The 17,917-nt window shown below is 40.5% G+C and overlaps 1 protein-coding gene across 1 annotated transcript in view; it reads left to right on the top strand.

Annotated features, from left to right (window-relative positions):
• gabra3 (gamma-aminobutyric acid type A receptor subunit alpha3) overlaps positions 1-17,917 on the top strand; it is a 668,187-nt gene that overhangs the window by 470,823 nt on the left and 179,447 nt on the right. Inside the window, exon 8 of the mRNA XM_079847030.1 lies at positions 12,082-12,234. Coding sequence (XP_079703156.1) covers positions 12,082-12,234 — 153 coding nt within the window. The remainder of the gene's footprint in view (positions 1-12,081; positions 12,235-17,917) is intronic.

Genomic DNA, 17,917 nt, shown 5'->3' with positions numbered 1-17,917 from the left:
TGCAGCTTCAAAGCTGGAGCACTAAATGATATTCAAAGTTACATTTCACGCTTTTAACATTAAATAAAGCACATAAACAGTAGCCTACCAGAGATTATCATTGCCACACTTTGTGTTTGATGTTCCAGCGCGACGTCGCAGAAAAATAGAAACCGTTTCTAAATTAGAAATGTCGCATGTCGCCGTCGCGTCTGGTTAGGACAAAAACTCTGATTAACATGGAAAAGATACCTTTTATCGCGTGTCGCGTCTCGTGTAGTTAGTTAGGACAATTTTAATCTGACAATTTGACAGAAAGTGTGGTCAGGTGACATAGCATCAGCGCATCACAAAGACCATAAATGGATGCCTGAAACACATGTCCCCAGATTCTAATTGTCTGAAGTAAGCCATTTATAGGTATTGCGTGAAGTATGGCAAAATGACGCAAAATCTCATTTCCTCTCAGGGAACTGGGTTACATACATAACTTGAGACGGTCCCTTTTGAGTGGAACTCAATCATGGCGTTGATGCTATGTTAATACCCACATCACTATACTGAAGGCTTACCTAACCTAATGGTTGAAGAATGGTTATCCAAAGGAGACGAGCCTGGGGAAAACCCATTCAAAAATAAGTATAGGCGAATGTGTGTGAAAAGGGCACATTCATAGAAACAAACAGAGAGAGACACAAAACATAAACCTTCTCCAAGAAGGTAGTTCCCAAGTACCAGAAGGTGGAGTATGTCATGCACCTCACAGGCCTGAAGGAACAAGACCTGGCAAATTCCATAATCATATACTTAGAGCCCAAAGGCGAAGCATGCTGCGTGCTACATAAGCAAAGAATAGACCACTGTAAAATAAGGTTGTTGAATGTCCTAAGATCAATGGAATCGAGATCATAGATGCTGAAACACTTTAAGAATGTGTGCGGAACTTGCTGCAACAAACATTCAGAAATAATGGGTATATCCATAGCCCAACACCTCTTTTAGAATTGAAATCCAAGAATGTTTTTTTCTTGGAACAATAAGAAACAATAAGAACTGATATAAAGGAATCAATCCAAACGGGCATTCCTGAATATCCATAATGTAAAACCTTATGAATGGGTGCAGGGAGGAACAGCCTGCCACAGCACAAACATCTTGCAATGACGCATCTTTAGCTAGCGCCTTAGAAGAAGTGACACTCTTAATTGAGAGCCCTAATTCTTAGAGGTGAAGCCATAGGTAATAGCATCAACAATCCAATGGGACAACCTCTGCTTGGAGGCGGTGGAACCTCTGCCATGGCATCCAAAGTAGACCAGCGAATTCTCACAGTCTGCAGATAGGCCTCAACCATCTGACATCAAGAAGAAAGCGAGATACTGTATCAGGGAATGCCTCCCCATAGGAAGTCTGTCTATTTGGTCATGGCAAGCAGTTATAGCAGCCATGTACACTTTAAGCATATGGGATAAACCATCTGAAAGGCACTCCTGTAAAAACTCCAGCACTGAACCAACAGGATAGTGGACTGGGTTAGATTGGCAAATTTCATGTGGCACACCATGACTCGAGGAGACGCCACTTCGGGGCATACCATTTCCTAGTGGAGGGAGCTCTAGCATTCAGAATGGTTTCGACAACCTTAGTTGAGAAATATTGTCTCCCGAGCCTGGGAGTGAAGGTCTCTCCTGTTAGAAATCTCCCATGGAGAGCCTTCCAGGAGAGACATTAGGTCCAGAATGGAGCAACTAGCAATTGACGAACTCTGGCTAAAACTCTGGGGAGCAGAGCAATAGGGGGAAAGGCATACAGATATAGCCTCAGCCACACCTGTACCATAGCATCTTACCCTAACGGAGGTGGAGGTATGAGGGAGAACCATTGAAGACATTGGGTCGATTCCTCAGAGGCGAACAGATCTACATCTGCCTTGCCGAACCTCTGCCAGATTTGCACCACTACTTCTGAGTTAAGTCTCCGTTCCCTGGGCCTCAGCCCCTTCCTCAACAGGATGTCTGCCCCCACATTTGTGTGCCCTGGAATGTAAACCACTCTCAAAAAAAAGTCTGCCTTGCGCCTAGTGCAAAATCTGATGCACCAGCCTGAACAGGGGGCATAAACGCAGACCGCCCTAATGATTTATATAAGAGACTAAGACGTGTTGCCTGTCTGCACCCACACCTGAATACCCCTCAGATCTTGGAGAAAGTGCTATAAGACAAGAAATCCAGCCTTCACCTCTAGTCAATATATGTGCCAAGAGAGATGTTGGTCTTCCCAGTTTCCCTGTGCTGGGCCACCATCTGGGATATCGCTCCCCAACCCATGAGCATGTCCCCAAAATGGGTCCCAAGGTAAGAAACCAGGGACTGCTTCACGCAATAAGGGTACAAAATCATTTGTGCATATTCCTTCAGAGTGGTTAAAAAGTCCCATACCACACCCAAAAAGGTTGCCCTCTGACTCTGAGAAGGGACGCTTTTATTTGAATTCGGCGAGGTAAAGCAAGGACTGTATAAATGTCACCTGCATGAATTGCTTCTTGGCCACCTGGAACCTGTCGATGACAGTTTTGACTGTGTTCTCGAACAGGCCCGAATGCAAAACCGAGGCATCAAGAAGTAATGGACCCAGGATCTCAGCATGGAGGTCAGGGAAGAATGGCAGATTCCTATGAGGCTGCTGACTTCGCCCACTAGACAGGAAGCAAACGTCCAGCGTGCTTCTCCTAACATCCCTTTTTTCATCTGGCCATTCTATTTTGAGCTTGTCTACTGGATGAGTGACCACTTCCAAAAGCTCTTCAAATGCACAATTTAACTGTGCTGATGACAAATGAGTGGCACTCACGGCATCCGAGTCGCCACCCAGCTCTTCAGAACAAGAGGCGGCGGAAAGTAGGTCCTCGTCTGGACCAATAGAAATTCCTGATCCAGAACGCAGTCCACGGATTCTGGCAAATGAGAAAGAGAAAGGGCAGAGCCTGTTTCAAACTCATTAACCAGATCCATCTGCAAACATCATGATTTTAATGGATTTAAGTCATCTCAGCAGATGTAGGACCCGAACTACGGGGCGCAGACGCCTGACTCCCATTGCTCGCGAAGAGATCCAGATGTGAGCGGAGCTTCCTCAAAGTGAGCTTCTCACAATGAGGGCAATTGGCTCCCTCGAGAGCTGATCAAGCATGCTCCACTGCCAAGCAGATGACTCAAAGATTGTCATTCATCATCCCTAGTGATGTAGCGAGGGCATGGTGGAACACTCTGCTTGTAATTCTTTGCCATTTCAAACACAAAGACAGTAGGCAAAATTATTTTCAATTTCTTTATTTTCAACTCCTAGTAAAGTCCGGTTTCCAGTGCATGATATTCAAGAACTGACTGTTCGCTCGTTGCCGGATATATCCCACCCTTGACAGGTGCTATTGTAAGGATATAATCAATGTATAATCGATACACTTCACTTGTCAGTGGTTTTAATGTTGTGGCTAAAAAAGAAGATCTTTAGCTGAAACTGTGGTCCTCTGTGATTCACATAATAGAAGTCAATGGGTGCCGGCACATTAAGATAAAAAAAAAAAAAACATATGCAGACAAAACTAAATTAATACCTGCGCCTGCTGACAATACATTGCAGTCTTAAGAAGTGAAACTATCAGTCTAGGCAAGAAACTGAACATTATTAACAAAATTTTACCTCTAATCCACAGCCTCTGTCGCATAATGACATGTGTGGGGGCAACCTCACAAATGAGCTAACGCTGTTTGTCTACAGAGAGGGAGGACGTGTGTTGTATATCGTTCATCAAAATGGTACTTACCTGTGTTTATCCTGATAGCTGCAAAAAATAAAAAAATATGAAGGTTAGGGTAAGATACGTGCCCCTGCAGCTGCTTTTTAAATTAAATGTTACCCTGTATTTGAAAACCCATATATTATCAGCACTGCTATTTCCTGGTATTGTTTTTTGCTGTGGAAGTGCCACTCTGCTCTTCTGTACACAAAAGATGAAAATATGTCTCCCCTTCGATTCTGAGTGTGCTCAGAGTTCCTTTTTGTTTTTTTAATCAACAGTTTGCAGCCTGATGTTATCCAACTCTGTATACTTCTGTAGGCTATGTATAATTCTGATTGTAGTAGTGGCCATTAATCCTTTTTTATTGCTGATACCCACAACTTTATTTTCTACTCCTCCATAGTTTCCAGTATAACAAGATTGGCAATCAGATTCTAACCAGTAATTTCTGTGAAATCAAGTGGCACAGTGGAGAATGGTAGGGTGTATAAATTGTATATATGGTAGGGTGTATAAATTGGAATAATTTTACATTTTGTGCTATGAGCATGCTAAACTAATATCTAAATATGTTAAAATGTTAAAGCAAACGGGCCTTGTTCTTAAGGTAGGCATCTTCCCCCATCTTACCCTTCCATGCAAACCTTTTTGCACCTTATTGGTATTATAAGAAGCAGCCTTTTTTACTCATTCTGTAATGAACACATTAGTCAGTCACATGCCAAAGCCACGTTCTGAGACAGTGATTATTTAGAGACAGACAAAGCTCTCGGTGTATGTCAGCGCTGGTGAAAGGCTTTCGTATTGACTTGCCCCCCTCAGATGAAATGGAAAAGACAAAATGTTTTTTAAAGCACCAGAACCATCCGTTTATTCTTCATTTTGACATTTTAATTGTTCTCTGCTCTGCCTCCCAGTGCAGGGAGAGAACACTAACTTAGTTGAAAATTGCTTTTCCCACAGAGATTAGAATTTCAACCTCAGATCTAGTCAAAAATGAAAAAAATGAAAATGATGTCATCAGAAGAAGATATTTCACAGAATGCAGAGGGATTTCTTTTACATAATGAGGTCTGTTGCACTCTAAAAAATAATAAATAAGCACCATGAAATGTGGTCCATACGACTTATGTCACTTAAGTCATACGATGTGATAATTTGTGGGTGAGGTATAGATTCATTATTAAAAGGCATTATTCACGTTTGCGCATGTGCACTATTAAATTTGGTCTGCACCAGATTTTGTCAATGAAACTAGATGGCATTTGTTCTCAAGTGTCTTGTAAACAAACACATCAACTTTGAATATGTTTACAGATGTTGTTGTTTCGCTATTTTCACAAGTAATAGTTCTTAGTACTTTAAAATTCTTAGTACTTTAATTCAAAATTCTTCTCCTTGAACCATATGACTGAATATATATTTTAGATAACCTTTAGAGATGAAGGCTACAAAAAATCGCCTGCATTAAAGATTCCTACTGTATGAGCACAGGGGCCTCCATAATTCAATAAATGGAAGAGGTATGGAATGACCAAGACTCTTCCTAGTGCTGGCTGCCCGGCGAAACTGAACAATCAGGGGAGACAGACACTAGAAAGAAAGGTGGCAAGGAACCGGATGGTCACTCTGGTTGAGTTCCAGAGATCATGTGCAGCGATGAGAGAAATTTGCAGATGACAACCATCACTGATTGACCTCCTGGGTTTTATGACAGAGTGGCCAGATGGAAGCCTCTCCTCAGTGCTGAACACCTGAAAGCCTGCTTGGAATTTACAAAAATGCACCTAAATTAATCTCAGACTGAAAATTCATGTCTGGAGGAAACCAGGTATCACTCATCACCTGCACAACACCATCCCAACAGTGAAGCATGGTGGTGATAGTATCATGCTTTGGGCTTATTTTTCAGAGACAAGACATATCCAATAAAAACCTGGTTCCGAGAACTCACAACCATAGACGGGCCAAAGGCTGGCCTTCCAACAGGACAGTGACTATAAGCACACAGCCAAGATAACACAAAAGTGGCATAGGGAAAATTCAGCAAATTTATGGGTTCAAGTCTGGGCTCTGGCTGGGCCACTCACAGACATTTACAGTCAATATAATTTTCTTTAGATTAATGAGGCAAAAAATATATAAATGTAAAGAATTTTAGTATGAAGCTGCAACGACAACAACAAAAAATACAAAATACAAAAAAAAGGCATATTTTCTTTTCTTTTTTTTTCTCAGAAGAAAATAATATCTTGAATATCTCTAGACAGCAATGAGATTAAATGAGAGAAAATTTAGACTTTAAGTCTCCTACTACTCCTGATATACCATAGACCAGCCTTAAGGAATAATATTTCCTTTATTTTGGATTTTCAAAATTTTTAACATATGTTATGTGACTTAAACATAGCAAATTGGCCATCCTACCTCTGATTTTAATGGCATAATCGCAGGTCTCCATGCTCCATCAGACCTTTAAAAAGAACTAAATGGTAAGGCTTCCATATTGGTCAATTGTCTATAATGTAAAGACCACCCATTGGCCCAACGAAGGAATTCAATGGTGCGGGCGAAGGTATAATGGTGTATGTCTTTTCAGCTCTCCAGTGAAGTTCACTTTATTTATTAGAATTATTTTCAATATTACTTTAGCTCTATGCTTAATCTTACTCCAATTTCAAATGATTATCAAATTTAGATTGTGTTTCTTATTAGAAAATATTCATAAATACTGATTATGACTTAATTTCGATCTTGATTATTCTGAGTATCCATACTTTCAATTATTAATTCATTATGGACCCAATGCCGCATAGAGATCACGTCGGCAGGATCGTGTTTCTCACGGACACAAACTTGTCATTTCTGACTTTAGTCAATCGATGCAGGGTTTGCTAATACCTCTTAAGTCGGTTGCCTACTGCTCACTCGTACAAAAAAAAGTGTAGTTTATTTTTCCACTTCCATACAACTTGCTAAATCAGTGATAGACAGAAATCAAAAGGTATTCAGATGACGTGCCTACTGCTCCGTTCATACATAAGCCTTTAGTTTGACCTACCCTAACTAAGATTTGCGGTAGCATCAGCCTCCTTATACTCTACTAAAATAATGATTTCAGAATAATTCAAAATAAATCAAATATAACATTTTATTTGTCAGGTAAAAAATTGTATCATGCCAATTACACAAGTAAATGATTAAAATCCAATTCATAAATAATAAATACATGACATCACTTGCTCAAATATTACTCCAAGTGTAAGAAATGCATTCCTGATAGAGACACGCAGTGGTGTGTGAGTGTGGAAGACACTGACACAGCACTGCATGGGGGTTTTCCTGGTTACAGATTTCCAAAGACTGCTCTGCCACTTGCCCTTAAATACCCAGACCAGAACAACAAAAGAGTTGTTTTGGCTTAATTAATGTACCCCAGAGGGTAACACCTGGTTTCGGGGGAGAGGAGAGAATTATCAGATATCTTGAAGAGACACCACCCAAAGATTTTCAATCTTTCTCATAATACCAATGACTGCTATGAAATTAAGACCATTTTACCAATCTCACTGAGACATTTAAAATGATACCAAACATGAAAGGAAAAACAATAGATTGACACGATACATCATATGTGATATATAGGCATTTTTAGTGAACTTTTAGTGACTTGAGTCAGGGGGAAAGAAAGGGAGGAGGGGGATGCATATATAAACAAGGAGATAAGTTTGGACAAGACAATTATAAGTTTATTTCATTTGAAGTACTTGTACTAAATGTTACGCTCTTAGATGCTAGAAAAACATCCCTATTATCTTTAGCCTTGGCTACCGTATACAGACCGCCAGGGCCTTACGCTGATTTTCTAAAAGAATTTGCAGATTTTCTCTCAGACCTATTGGTCAATGTCGATAAAGCATTAATTGTTGGAGATTTTAACATACACGTAGATAATCAAAATGATGCGTTAGGGGCTGCGTTTATAGATTTATTAAACTCCTTTGGGGTTAAGCAAAACGTTACCGGACCAACTCATCGTTTTAATCATACACTCGATTTAATTATATCACATGGAACCGAACCAAACGATATAGATATCATTCCACAAAGTGATGATGTCACTGACCATTACATGGTAACTTGCATATTACGTACTCCTGTAATATATCATGCTGCGCCGCGTTATCGATTAGGCAGAACAATCCTTCCATCCACCATAGATAATTTTTCAAATTGCTTATCGGATCTGTCTCAGATGCTCAGTGAACCCAAACAAACAGATGAACTAGAGGAACTAACCAGCACTATGAGCACCATTCTCTCTGGAACACTGGATATTGTTGCACCTATTAGACTAAAAAAGGTCAGAGAGAAAATTAAAGCACCATGGTACAACAATACTACGCGTGTTCTAAAGAGAGAAACCCGTAATTTAGAGCGTAAATGGAAACAAACTAATCTAGAGGTTTTTAGAATCGCTTGGAAAGACAGTACGTCACGTTATAAAAAGGCCCAAAAAGTAGCCAGGGCTGAGCACCTCCGCAATCTAATAGAAAATAACCAAAACAATCCTAGGTTTTTATTTAACACCGTGGCTAGACTAACAAATAAACAAGCGTCACCTGAACAAAATATTCCGTTACAGTTTAGTAGTAATGATTTCATGAATATTTTCACTGAGAAAATAGAAAACATCAGAATCACAATTGTAAACGTTCAATCCTCAATCGCGCCTTATAACTCAGCCTCGATTATCACCCCGCAAGAACAATTACAGTGCTTTACAACTGTAGAACAAATAGAGTTAAATAAACTTATCACTTCCTCTAAAACAACAACATGTTTATTAGATCCCATACCAACTAAACTACTGAAAGAAGTGTTACCTATAGTGGAAGAGCCTCTCCTCAATATTATTAACTCGTCTTTAACTTTAGGTCATGTTCCAAGAACATTTAAACTGGCAGTTATAAAACCACTCATTAAAGGGCACCTATTATGCCCCTTTTTAGAAGATGTAATATTGGTCTTGGGTGTCCCCAGAATGTATTTGTGAAGTTTCAGCACAAAATACCCCACAGTTCATTTATTATAACCATTTGAAAATGTCATTTTTGGGGCCTGTTTTAAAAAGAGCTGTTTTGGCGTCTACCACTTTAAATGTAAATGAGCTGCATATCCCCGCCCTGCTGCTGGACCTAGATGATGAAGAGACTCCGGCACAGAATAAACACGAATGGACTAAACGTCTCGGAATGGTTATTTGATACATTTATGTACTTACAATGTTTTAATCGCGTCCCTTTTGCCATTATGGATGTGCAACACACACACACGAACTGTGATAACGTTCGCGCAATTTTTTGAAACTACACACACACACACACTACTGTGAAGTACAAACGAATTTATTTATTTTTTTTCTTAAGGGGAGGGAGATAGACGTTTATATAGCCTACTGTCTATGGAGATAGAGCAGACCTTAATTTATTTACATTTGTTATTGCTGCAAAAATGCCTACGTGACATAAAACTGTCTGACGTTGTTTGTTGAGACATCCTATGACGACGACAATAAATAGCTTTAGACGCATTTGTTGTTGAACTGGCTGACATCGATTGAAATGACTATTTGCTCAAAAATCATAAAATACACTTACTTTTTCTGGAGGTGACGTTGGATCGCGAATTAGGCAACGATCCACACTCTAGGATTAACTTTGACCCTCGTTAACAGTCAGTCAGAAAATGAATCTCGTATTTAGGAAGTTTAAGTGGTGCCTTTTCTTCATAAATAAAATCCATCCGCTGCGTTTTCAGTGGCTCTGATGTCAGTGAAAACTAGTATGTCCATTCTTACATCCCACAACAGAACACCTACACTTCTTAGGAGACATTACCGGCTGTCGCTGAAACAATGGAGGATGCAGATCACCGAGGGCGGGGTCTATGCCAAAACCAGATGTCAATCAAATCACGTCGGTGGGGCTTAGCTCATTTCTACGTCACAGTGAGGAAAATCTAGAACAGGGTGTTCTGAGACAGTGCTTATGATTTATTGAGATAGTAAAAAAACTACTGGGTGGATTTTTATCATTCTAGGGTGGTTTTGCTCACACACTGCCAACACACATTTATGTTCAAACACCATGTAAAAGTGAATTTTGCATAATAGGTGCCCTTTAAGAAACCACAATTAGACCCAAATAACCTAGCAAATTATAGACCAATTTCAAATCTTCCTTTTATGTCTAAAATACTAGAAAAAGTGGTGTCTGCCCAACTAGGCTCTTTCTTACAAGAAAATGACATCTATGAAAAGTTTCAGTCTGGATTCAGGCCGTACCATAGCACTGAAACTGCGCTCGTTAAAATCACAAATGATTTACTCTTAGCTTCTGACCAAGGCTGTATCTCAATACTAGTTTTACTTGATCTTAGTGCTGCGTTCGATACTATAGATCACACAATACTCTTAGATCGACTACAAAATTATACTGGTGTTCAAGGACAAGCATTAAGCTGGTTCAGATCATACCTATCTGACCGATACCATTTTGTCTATTTAAATGGAGAAAAATCGATCATAACTCCAGTAAACTATGGAGTGCCGGAAGGATCTGTGTTAGGCCCTCTATTATTCTCAATATATATGCTGCCACTTGGAAATATTATAAGGAAACATGGAATTAGTTTCCATTGTTATGCTGATGACACTCAAATATATATTTCATCACGGCCGGATGAAAACGCTAAATTATCCAAATTGACAGAGTGTGTTAAAGATATAAAAGATTGGATGACGCGCAATTTTCTTTTATTAAATCCTGACAAGACAGAGGTAATACTTATCGGTTCAAAAAACCGCCCACAAAACCTCTCACAATACAACTTTAACATAGTAGGATGTCCTGTTACTTTATCCTCTACAGTAAAAGACCTGGGTGTTATACTTGACTGCAACCTGTCTTTTGAAAATCATATTTCATATGTTACAAAAACAGCCTTTTTCCACCTTAGAAACATTGCTAAGCTACGTAATATGCTATCTGTTTCTGATGCAGAAAAGTTAGTTCATGCGTTCATGACCTCGAGACTAGATTACTGTAATGCTTTATTAGCTGGTTGTCCTGCATCCTCAATAAACAAGCTACAGTTAGTCCAAAATGCCGCCGCTAGAGTTCTTACTAGATCAAGAAAATTTGACCATATAACACCAATTCTATCATCACTACATTGGTTACCTATAAAGTTCCGTATTAATTACAAGGTATTGCTACTGACTTATAAAGCCCTAAATGGCTTAGCTCCAGTTTATTTAACGGATCTTCTATCGCCCTATAATCCATCGCGCTCTTTAAGATCACTAAATTCGAGGCTTTTGGTCATACCTAGGATATCCAGATCATCCAAAGGAGGGAGATCATTTTCACATTTAGCTCCAAAACTCTGGAATAGCCTTCCTGATACTGTTCGTTGCTCAGACTCGCTCTCCCAGTTTAAAACTAGATTAAAGACGCATCTCTTCAGCCAGGCATTTATATAATATTTTTAATCTTACAGTTAAATCCGGTCTCTAGTTCATAAACGCCAGAGGAGAACTGGCCCCCGACTGAGCCTGGGTTCTCCCAAGGTTTTTTTTTCTCCATTAGGTCACCTGATGGAGTTTTTCGGTTCCTTGCCACTGTTGCCTTTGGCTTGCTCAGTTGGGGATACTTAATTTAATCAATCAATCAACAATACTATTGATCAGCATTACCAAACGTGGACGTTTTACACTAGAAACAAACACTGATGTACTATTTTATTTAATACTGTGAAGCTGCTTTGATACAATCTGCATTGTGAAAAGCGCTATATAAATAAAGTTGACTTGACTTGACTTGACAATGTCATGTGCTCTTTCTTTGCGACCTTCTGTCCAGGGTGCATTTCATTGCTTTATTGCAGGGTGAGTTTTATCTTACCTTTTGTCTTAACAGGAACATCAGTTCTTACAGTAACATTCTTCCTGCTGTTAATGTTAGAACATCCAATCTGCCCCAACCATGCTGGTAAAACACTTCCTGGTAAAAGTCCTTCACCATCTTTGGCACTTTGACATAGAGGAAGCAGTTAACTTTCTTCTCCAACACAACACCTCATCTCTCTATATCTCATTTACTTTGCTTGTATGATCTTTGGTAAATAAATAATAATGATTTTTCGTAAATAAATAAGGAATATTTTAGTCTATGTATGTATAATCAATAATTCATCTCTATTATGGTCTCTCTCTTCTCTTTTTCTCATTTCTTATATAGGAGAATATGTAGTGATGACAACATATTTCCATTTGAAAAGGAAAATTGGCTACTTCGTGATCCAGACGTATCTCCCCTGCATAATGACCGTCATTCTCTCTCAGGTCTCCTTCTGGCTGAACCGGGAGTCTGTGCCAGCACGCACTGTCTTTGGTAAGCTTTTCTTTCCTATTGTTTCTTAATGCACAAATGTGCTCTGCAAGTTATCCGGCAAATAAAAATTGTATCTGTTTATGGTGGTTGTGTCATGTTGTGCTTTTTTTTTTTTTTTCAAACGTGCTGTTACGAATAGATTAAACCTCTACTCAAAGAGAAAGAAAATACCCGCAACAATTAACAGGAATCCTATCAATAAGATCCCTGGAATCCCCAGTCACTCCAAAGGCTTTAAAACCAAAAACTTTTTAAAGTGTAAAAATTAGATTTATTAAACACAGTGAAGTGACCTCAGCTCCCTATAGAAAGGGAATAAGGGGATGTTTGTTCATCGCATCAGAAAAATATGAAATGGGCAAAATTGAACTGGGGCTCTGGAGCTTCCATATTTTAGGGAAGGTTATTGTGACACCCTTACTATTTGCCTCCTCTCAACTAAGAGTCATTTATGAGGTTTTTTATATGGTGGGTAGCATTAGAACAAAACACATCACCTGTGAGTAACTTGGCTTCCTCTCAATTAGAGGGTCATTTTACTAAGGTCGTCGCTCATCTGAGCTCCAGATAATTTAAATGGCAAGCGTTTGGCCCTCTAAAGAGAGGGCTGCCTTGATAATCATTCTGTTTGAGTGAGTTGGCTTTCTCTCCTTTAGAGGGTTATTCTGGAAAACAAGCCACTGCTCTACTGAGCTCCAGGCAAGATCACAATTTCAAGCATATGGCCCTCAGAGAGGCCTCCTTGTTAAACCACGCTAGGTTGAATGAAGTGGTTTCCTCTCGTTAAGAGAGTAAAGGAAACTATAGCCTCCACTCCCCTGAGCTCCAGATAGATTATGACGGTCCTCTGTGGGCTGCCTTGATAATCACCCTGTGGTGAGTGTGTTGGTCTCCACTCATTTAGATCCATTGAGCTCCAGGTGTATGATGTCTTAAGTATTGACATATCATAAGGCCACCCTGACTATCACCCTGTGGTGAATCAGTATGTTGAAGCAACCACTCCACTCAGCTCCAGGTAGATGATGTTTTCAATTGGAGGCCTGTGGTATGGGGCCATCTTGATAAGTTCCCTGTGGTGAGTGAAGTTGGCTTCCCCTCACTTAAGAGAGTCGTAATGCTGAAGCCACCGCTCCACTGAGCTCCAGGAAGGTCATGAATGCATGTGTGTTTGGCCCTCAATGTTTGGGCTGCCCTGATATTCGGCCTAGGCTTAGTACTTTAGGAATATGTCTCTTAGACAGAGGCGGTTTTTACTGTAGCATCTCCGGCTCCTAGTCTGCAGTAGCTCAGAGTAGGTTACTCCTGAAGGAGAGCCTCTCCAGCCCCAGACTGGCAGCTAGTGATCCTGGTACACCTCCTCTCACTGTGAGAGTCGCCCGGCCAGGGCCCGCCCTCTGCATTGGGCTAATAATGCGAGTTGCAGGCCCCGTGGCCTCCTCAATCTGCCTTGGTTGAGCTGACTCATCTTGATAATAGAGTAAAAGCGATATGCTGAGCTGCAGTTCCCTAGTGGTGTTTGGCACAGATAAACAGACAGGTGTTACAGGATATTTCTTCAAAAGCCTCCCCTGTGGTTGTCACCTTAGAGAGTGACAAGCACTATGCTGAAGCCTATGCTCTCTAGAGCTCTGGTTAGGACTCTCCTGTGAAAACTCTTTGATTTTGACCATCAAGTCAAGTGTTTTAGGCCTCTTCCATGGGATTTCATCCTGTTGAGGCCTCCACTTCTACAGAGCTTAGTTCAGACAGCAACCTTTCTTGGAGATAGTCAAGTATTTGTTTGTATAAGTTTTATCTCGGGTCAAGCTGATATCCACTACCCTTGCAAAAAAATAAAAATAAAATAACAAGGCTTTTTTAAGAATACTTTGCTCCCAGAGCTCTGAAGACCCTTGACCCCAATGATGCTCAGGTCGAGCCAATTAAGTACTCCCTCCTATCCAGGATGGTGTTTAGTAGGCTCCCTTAGAGCTCAAACATTTGCCCCGAGCACATGCCTGTGTTATACTAGAGGAGTAGGGCCTACATAGGGGCCTCCTCGAACAGTCTGTGTGCATGAGATCTGTGCTCCTCTTGCTTAAAGGGTATAAGGCACTAAGCTGAGTACATTGCTTGTGTTGGCAATGTGAATGGGTATCCCAAGCCCTGCATACCTCTGGTGGTTATCTCTGCTAGAAATTGATTTGCTACCAAGTAGTTGACCCTCCGAAGGCCGCCTTGAAAGCAATCCTCCTGGTTGAGATTGACTCTTAGCATTCTAGCTAATGAGTGTCCTGGCTCCCTAGTTTGGTGCAGATTGATATCATGTTGCTGGCATCACAGGAGCCTCCCGGGTATTAGCCCTATAGTTTTCTACTCGGTTGAGCTTAGGTAGTACTTCCCTCATTTGAGAGGTTCTTTCTGTAGAGGACTCCGCTCCCTGAGTCTGGTCAGTAGGTCGAAGGACTCTTATGAGAACTCCCTGGTAGATCAGTGTTTATTTGGCTGTTAGGTACTCCCTCGTTCCTCTCTTTTAAAGAGTCTCTCTGCTAAAGCCACTGCTCTATTGAGCTCCGGGCAATCCTTCTGTGACTATACGAAGGTACTTCTTCATTGAGGCATGATAGCTCGGGCATTGGCCATAGGGAGTACTGTCACTGACAGTCTAGTGTGTGAAAAGAAGGGGTGAGTCATTTTTTTGGCATGCACTCCCCTCAGCATGGCGGCGCGAGTATTTAGTTCCCCATAAGCGTCTCAGGATGCAGTGTGAGTTCCCTTCGGGTTACGACTGTAACCCTTGTTCCCTGAGAACATCCTGAGACGCTTATGGGGAACAAAATACTCGCGCAGCCATGCTGATTATAACAAAATAATGGCAGTTTCAACAGAAATGCCAAAACCACCCACCCCTTCTTTTCACACACTAGTCCTCCTGCACAGTCCCCTTAGATGATAAGTGTATGACATGTTCTCTAGGCACCCCCTATATACTTCCTGGATGCACTTTTGCACTATTATGTAATAGGGTGTCACTGGCCATTACGATTGCCATGATTTGACAGTGATTTGAAAAGATTGTTTACTTGTATACTGAACTGATTCTGTTACAGACTCTATGGGTTCATAAGGTGCTAGGGATAACCCTTCTTGAACCAGGTCCCAGGCATGAACCCTGACATGAGCCGCAGGCCTCATCCTCAAGGCACCATGAAGGAAACGTACAACCAAGTTCTAGTTCTTTTATTTATAAAGCACATTTAAAAACAGTCTGAGGGCTGACCAAAGTGCTGTACAGGTCAGATAAACACAACAGGAAATGAAGTAACTCATAAAAAATAAGACCATCAACATAATTTAAAAGCTAAAGAAAACAAATGGGTTTTCAAGAGAGATTTAAAAAGTGATAGGGAGGCAGCAGCCCTAAGTTGTGCTGGCAGGCTGTTCCACAAACTAGGTCCCACCACCGAAAAGGCTCTATCTCCTCTACGTTTCAGCCTTGTACAAAGAACCATGAGTAAATTTTGGTTACCCGATCGTAAGACTCTGGAAGGGTTATAAGGATGCAGCAGTTCAGATAGGTAGCTTGGTGCAAGGTTGTGTAAACATCAATTCTAATATGAACCTGAAGCCAATGAAGAGCTCGTAAAATAGGAGTGGCGTGATCATACTTACGACCATTCTTAATAAATTTGGCTGCCGCATTTTGAACCAATTGTAGCCGAGTAACCTGGGACTTTGAGATACCACAGTGCAAAGAATTGCAATAGTCCAATTGACATGTAATTAAAGCATGTATTGCTATCTCAAGGGACTTTCCAGGCAGAAAATGTTTAATTTTAGAAAGGAGACAGAGCTTGAAGAAGCTAGAGGCAACAACAGAGGATATATGTTTATCTAAAGTTAGCTGACTGTCAAGAAGGACACCAAGGTTCCGTACAGACCTTTAATTAAAAGGTAACAGACTTTCTAAAATAGAGTTATTAAACTTAAAATTGTCAGATGGGCCAAAGACTATAACCTCAGTCTTTGAGTCATTTAGGGTTAAAAAGTTACTAGCCAGCCAAAGATTTACCTCAACAAGACATGCAAATTAAGATTGAATTGCAGAAGGGTCATTTCTTTTTAGAGGCAGATAGACCTGGTTGTCATCCACATAAAAATGGAAGGATACACCATGACTTTTCAGAATCAAACCAAAAGGAAGCATGTAGAGAGAGAAAAACAAAGGTGCCCAATATAGAGCCCTGGGGGAGTCCAGATACAAGAGGAGCAGCAGAGGAGATAAAATTGCCAGTCTTGATATAAAAAAATATCTCTCAGTTAAATACGATTTAAACCAATTCAAGACTGAACCTTTTAACCCCACAGATTCTAATCTAGACAGGAGTAATGAGTGACAGACAGTATCAAAAGCAGCATTCAGATCCAAGAGCACTAAAATCACAGGGTCGCCTGCGTCGGTAGCAGCTAAGATATCATTTAATGCTCTCAGCAGTGCAGACTCAGTGCTATGACAAGATTTAAAACCTGACTGAAAAGTTTCAGAAACATGGTTTGTATTTAGAAAAGACTGCAGTTGACACAACACAACTTTTTCTAATACCTTAGAAATAAAAGGAACCACAGAGATAGGTCGGTAGTTATTTAAAACAGACATGTCTAGGGAAGGCTTCTTGAGCAAAGGAGTAACAGAGGCCAATTTCAGGGATACTGGAGCACAGCCAGTTAATAGAGATTTGTTCAGTAGAGGTAGCAGAGCAGGGCCTACAGAATCAATTACCAATTTGAAATGCAGAGGATGTATTACATCATAAAAACAGAAAGGTTTGAGAGAGACAATAATTTCAGTTAAAGATAATAAAGAAATAGGATTGAAGGCCTCCCATAAGGGTGACGAATAGATAACAGCGGAAGGGTCTTTATATGTGGTTATCACCTGGGGCCTAAGATTAGAGATTTTATCAATAAAATAGCTCAAGAAGCTTTCACATTGTGCAATTGAAGGATTAAGACAGCATTAATAACTGAAAACAAGGCCTTAGGCTTATGTTGGTTACTTAAAATTAGTCCAGAAAAACTTAGACTTAAGCAGCTCAAATGAAGTTTGAAGTCTGTCCTTTTTCCATTTTTTGCTTTTTGTCTTAGTGAGCGGATATCAGCAGTTAGCCACCGGTCAGTCCTAAATTTCGGTGTTGGTCGACATTCAGGTCAGAAAGCGACGAGTCCAGTGACAGCTGTGAGCTGTAGTGGATTTAGCGTCTGCAAATCGACACTTAATAAATAAATCTGGCGTCTTCAAATCGACACCCATAGCGTCTTCCAATCGACACTTAATAACCTTTATACTCTAGCTCTCTGCGTCTTCCGTCGTCAAATGGCCGAGTCTCTTACTCTAACTTACTTGCTTGCCTAAACTGACCTGCTGCACAGCAGTAATAACAGACAGACTTTCAGCAAATGTCCTTTAAATGCCTTTATTAATGGCCGGGAGGGTGTTCGAGCAGTTCTCAGGGAATCTCTCCCAAGAAGCAAGGCCGGAGGATCTCAGACAAATTCCATTGAGAATCCCAGAGTACACAAGAATACAACAGTTTTTATAGTATAGAGGTATGGCATAAATGTCATGCTGCATTACATAATTTCCCCACTATTTGATTGGTTCTTCATATGCAAACCCCTCTGTTACTAGGTTAAGCAAACT

The sequence above is a fragment of the Squalius cephalus genome (assembly GCF_949319135.1).
Source record: "Squalius cephalus genome assembly, chromosome: 17".
Classification (NCBI taxonomy): Eukaryota; Metazoa; Chordata; class Actinopteri; order Cypriniformes; family Leuciscidae; genus Squalius; species Squalius cephalus.
This window is presented reverse-complemented; position numbering and strand designations above follow the sequence as displayed.